Source organism: Kryptolebias marmoratus, linkage group LG16 (genome assembly GCF_001649575.2).
Source record: "Kryptolebias marmoratus isolate JLee-2015 linkage group LG16, ASM164957v2, whole genome shotgun sequence".
NCBI lineage: Eukaryota > Metazoa > Chordata > Actinopteri > Cyprinodontiformes > Rivulidae > Kryptolebias > Kryptolebias marmoratus.
In genome coordinates this window covers 12,530,149-12,534,380 of record NC_051445.1, presented here as the reverse complement: position 1 = coordinate 12,534,380, position 4,232 = coordinate 12,530,149, and the positions used below count along the sequence as shown (strand labels likewise).

At 48.9% G+C, this 4,232-nt stretch overlaps 1 protein-coding gene across 2 annotated transcripts in view; it reads right to left on the bottom strand.

The window, feature by feature from the left end:
* Positions 1-2,934, bottom strand: part of epb41l4b (erythrocyte membrane protein band 4.1 like 4B) — a 20,919-nt gene extending 17,985 nt beyond the window's left edge. For both annotated transcript variants that reach the window (XM_017425091.3, XM_017425092.3), the window contains exon 1: positions 2,189-2,934. In XM_017425091.3, the coding sequence (XP_017280580.1) occupies positions 2,189-2,434 (246 nt within the window). In that variant the 5' untranslated portion in view covers positions 2,435-2,934. The remainder of the gene's footprint in view (positions 1-2,188) is intronic.
* Between the last annotated feature and the right edge of the window lie 1,298 nt (positions 2,935-4,232).

Sequence of the window (4,232 nt, the reverse complement as noted above, 5' to 3'; positions counted from 1 at the left end):
CCCCCCCCCCCCCCTCCTCCTCGTATGTCGCTCATTTGTGGCACAGAGTCCCCGCGGCGGATAAATCAGATCAGGGAGTCGGGGAATAAGAGATGGACCGGGCGGGAGGAAGAGGAGGACGAGGCGAGGAGAAGGACCCGCAGGGGTAGGGGGGACGCCGTAAACTGGAAACTCTGGAGGTTAAGGAGCTCGGTCTGAGCTGCACCTGGACAGGAAGGGTGACCATAAAAGGGTCGGTGGCACAGAGAGATGACACGTGCCACCTCCACGGACGGCGGACGATCATGTAACAGTCCAAACGCCGTCTTCCTGTTTTTCAACCACTTCTGCTGCAGACTTTGTGACACTTCAGCCATTCGTAGATCCACAACGTTCAGCTCACGGCGGCCTCTGTAACTTTGACACTTTTAGAAATAATTTCCACACAGAAATACGCCGAGATCCCACAGTCCCTTCAAAGAACGTTGTTCTCGTGTAAATTTATTTTAGTCTTCTTTGGCTACTTTTAGCTTTTTACTAGCTTTTACTAGCCTTTTGCTACTTTCAGCTTTTACTAGCATTGAACTAACCTTTAGCTAGTTTTAGATTGTAGCTAGCTTTCTGCTATGTTTAGCTCCAAGCTAGCCTTTTAGCCTATTTAGCTTTTAGCTTGTGTTTTGTTTACATATTTAGCTTTAACAGCACGGTTTCGGCTCCTTCATTGACACCATATTTGGCCGCAGGAAGCGTTTCTTCTCCCGTCTCCTCCGCTTGCGTGTTAGCAAAATATCCCACGAAGAAGAGCACAGATCTCAATGAAACGCTCAGGAAGGAATCACTGGACGTGCAAAAACAGCCGACTTCTGGAGTCAGCCGACACGATTAACTAGCACAAAAACAGCTGTAACTCGATCAGTTTTACAGATAACGAGCTAAAGTTGGGCATGGTAGTAGCCGAGGGTCGCTCCCGACATTTAATCTGAGCGCTAACACGTGTCTCGGGTCTCGTTTCCAGACAAGCGGCGCATTCCTTTGAGCTGCAAACCCAACTGGATTCCAGCCATTTTTGGCCTCTCCTGATGTCCCCTGCTTGTGGCAGCCATCATGAACATGGCCGGCTCCAAAGGTCAATCGTTTAAAAACAAGCAGTGACCCCCCCCCAGCTCATTTAGTCTGATTTATTGGCAAACACAGAGAGGCTGAGCGCAGCAGGTCCTCAGCCAATCAACAGGTTAATTGTTTGAGTCCTGATTAAATCAGCGTGTCGCCTCATATTACTGAGGGGAGGGAAAAAGCTGCGACGACTAAATCAGTTTCACTTTTTCTTTAAATTCAAACCAAACTCCCGACATGTTCACATTAAATACAGCCTGCCTACAGAAGCAGAAAAGGCTGTGATCGGACTATAAAACAGGTCATCTTATGATGGGAGGACAGAGGAACGTTATCTCATGAGACTTCACGCTCAGAGAGCCTGTTGAGGATGACTCTCAGCTACTACTGTGTCGAATTCTAGCTCAGTAGCTGTAAAACTGACCGAATTACAGCCAGATTGGTGCTATCCAAGTTGGCGGCCATCTTTAATCGGATCAATTTGAAAAGTTAATCCATCGCAGACGCGCGTCCGGCGATCATTCTCCGAAGATGTCATTGAAATCTGCTCAGCTGCTCGAGAGATATTTTGCTAACAGGCGACCAGCACCGACTCCAAACAGTCACCTGCGACGTTTTAAGCAGAGATCTCTCGCGATCCGGCGGAGCTCAGAAGATGCGCTGGGGATCAGCCTCAGCTACTACTACAGCGAGCTTCAGGTCAACACCTGTGAAACCGACGGATTTAGAGACGTTTGTGTGGTTTTTGAGGTCAGCCGTCTGTGGCGGCCATCTTGAATCGGGTCGGCTCCAAAGGTTAAGCAGTTGCAGATGCACGTCCGGTGATTATCGCCTGAGAGTTTCATCTAAATTCGTCCAGTGGTTCAGAGGATATTTTGCTAACAGACAGTAACGTGCAAAAACATCGTCGCCCACTTTCGCCTTTCTGCGCCTGGCTTATAATATAATCTACCCACACAAGTTGCGACCTCTATTTTTATTTTTTTTAATCTGCAGGAGACCGCGGTAAGGACCCAAAACGACCGCCGCGGTGACCGCGGGCCACAGCTTGACGCACACGCACCGACCCGCTCCCAGAACACAGGAAGCCACTCACGGCCAGCTCAACGTTGACGTCCGAGCCGTCCAGCAGCAGCACCCGGCAGGTGATGGTGGTCCTCGCCGAGCCGGCCGCCGGGATGTGGACCGCCGCTCCCCCGGTGACCACGGCCGGCGCGTGGGCGACCTGCTGCTGGTGGGGCAGGAGCAGGGGGTTCCCGCCTCCGGCACCGTCCCGCTCGTCCCTCTCCCCCGCCGGGAAGCGGCTCCGGCGGCTGAACGTCCGGCGCAGAAAGCCCATCATCTTCCCGGTCCGGAAGGCGAGGACGGGTACCGTCAGAACCGCGGTCCTCCCCGGGGACAGAGGAGTCACTCGGCGGGCGCGGAGAAGACTTCAGGGCTGCCGAGCGGCGGGGCGCTCCGGCCGCATACTAATAAAACTGACCCGCCGGAGCTCCAACCAGTTGATTTCCAGTCATCCGGGTCGGCGCGAAGATCCGGACTGTGTCGCGGAACCTCCTCCTCTTCCTCCTCCTGTCCTCTCCCAGAACACCTGCCTCCTCGCGCTTCTCTCGCTGTTGCGCACCGACTCGAAAAATCCCGGAGAAATCCCGTCCCGCAGCGGGAACCCTGAGTCACGCGGACCCGAAGGGAGTGCAGGGCTGTCGGCGCTCCCGGACCCGAACCTCCCCCCTCTCGCTGGTTCTGGTTCTGGTTCTGGCAGGAACCGAAACTACCAGCCTCACCTCTCAGGTAAAAGTCAACCAGCGAAACTGGACAAACAGCACGGACTGCGCATGCGTAAACACACGCGCGCGCACACACACAAACTTCTGTCGCTCCGCGGCTGACCGACCCGCCGGGGCCGGGAAACAGCGCCCCCTGTCGGCCCGAGACCCGCCCGGAGACCCGCCCCGAGACTGGACCGGTCCTGGACGGGTTCAGGGAGGTCCCCCCGGTTCGATGATGAAGATTAACCACCTCAGTGTGGAAAAACTCACATAATTTAAACTTCAGATTAGCGTCAAGGTCAAAGCAATTAAAAGCACTTTAAATGAAAAATACTTTAATATAACAGCTTAAAATCTAATAAAAATAACTAATATAACGAACAGGAAGTAAACATTTTACTTCAGGTTTTAAAAGTTAAAATAAATTCCTATTTTGAGTCATTAAAATTTGAAAAATATTATTAAAATCATACACATCCATTTTTTTTTTCTTTAAATTTCAGATTTGTGTATTTATTTATTCGGTTATTCACACAAATAGAAAAGTAGGAAAAACATTTTTTTTAAAAAGGGGAATATATATATATTATCTAGAAGTATTCAAATTAATATAAAAAAAATCAATAAAACACTAAAACGCCATCTTATTTTCTGGGTTAAACCCGTTCTGACGCACCGTGAGGCTGAAGGATTTCATTTTTTTAATAATCCTTTCATCCTACATTCATCTTATTTCTGTAAATTTTGGATTCGCTTTCCTTTTTTAAATTTTTTTTGATAAATGCCATGTATTTAAATAAACAAATCCCCCGTTTGCGCAGTCTCGAAGGTAAAAAGTGTTTCACCTGTGTTGCAGGAAACTAAGACATGCGGTCGTGTTTAAAAAACAAGGAAACGCTTTAAAATGAAAACAAGAAAAGCGTCGTCGTCAGCAGGACTCCGGCTCGTTGTTTTTTGTTGCACAAATCTCCTCACGGCCCCCTGAGAGCACGACGTTTATCACCCGGTACTTTGCAGGATTATTTACAACGCAGTCATCCTTGAAAGGATGAACACACAAACACACAAATAAAAACACTCACATGTTCACATTTTCCTACAAACACCAGGCGGTGTGTAAAAACCTGCCGCTCCTGCTTGAAGTTAAAGTGATTTATAAGTGAAATGATGAGACGTTTGATTGCAGATTTAGCATCATTATCATACAATTATATTACGTTTCCTTATTTCCTCCTACCCACAGGGATATTTACTGACATGTCGTCAACTTTGGAGACTTTCAGCTGAAGGTTCAGTTGGCAACACTTTGCAGAAAAAAAATAAATAAACAAAAGCTAGACAGCCAATCAGAGAAAGAGACGGACGCACCGG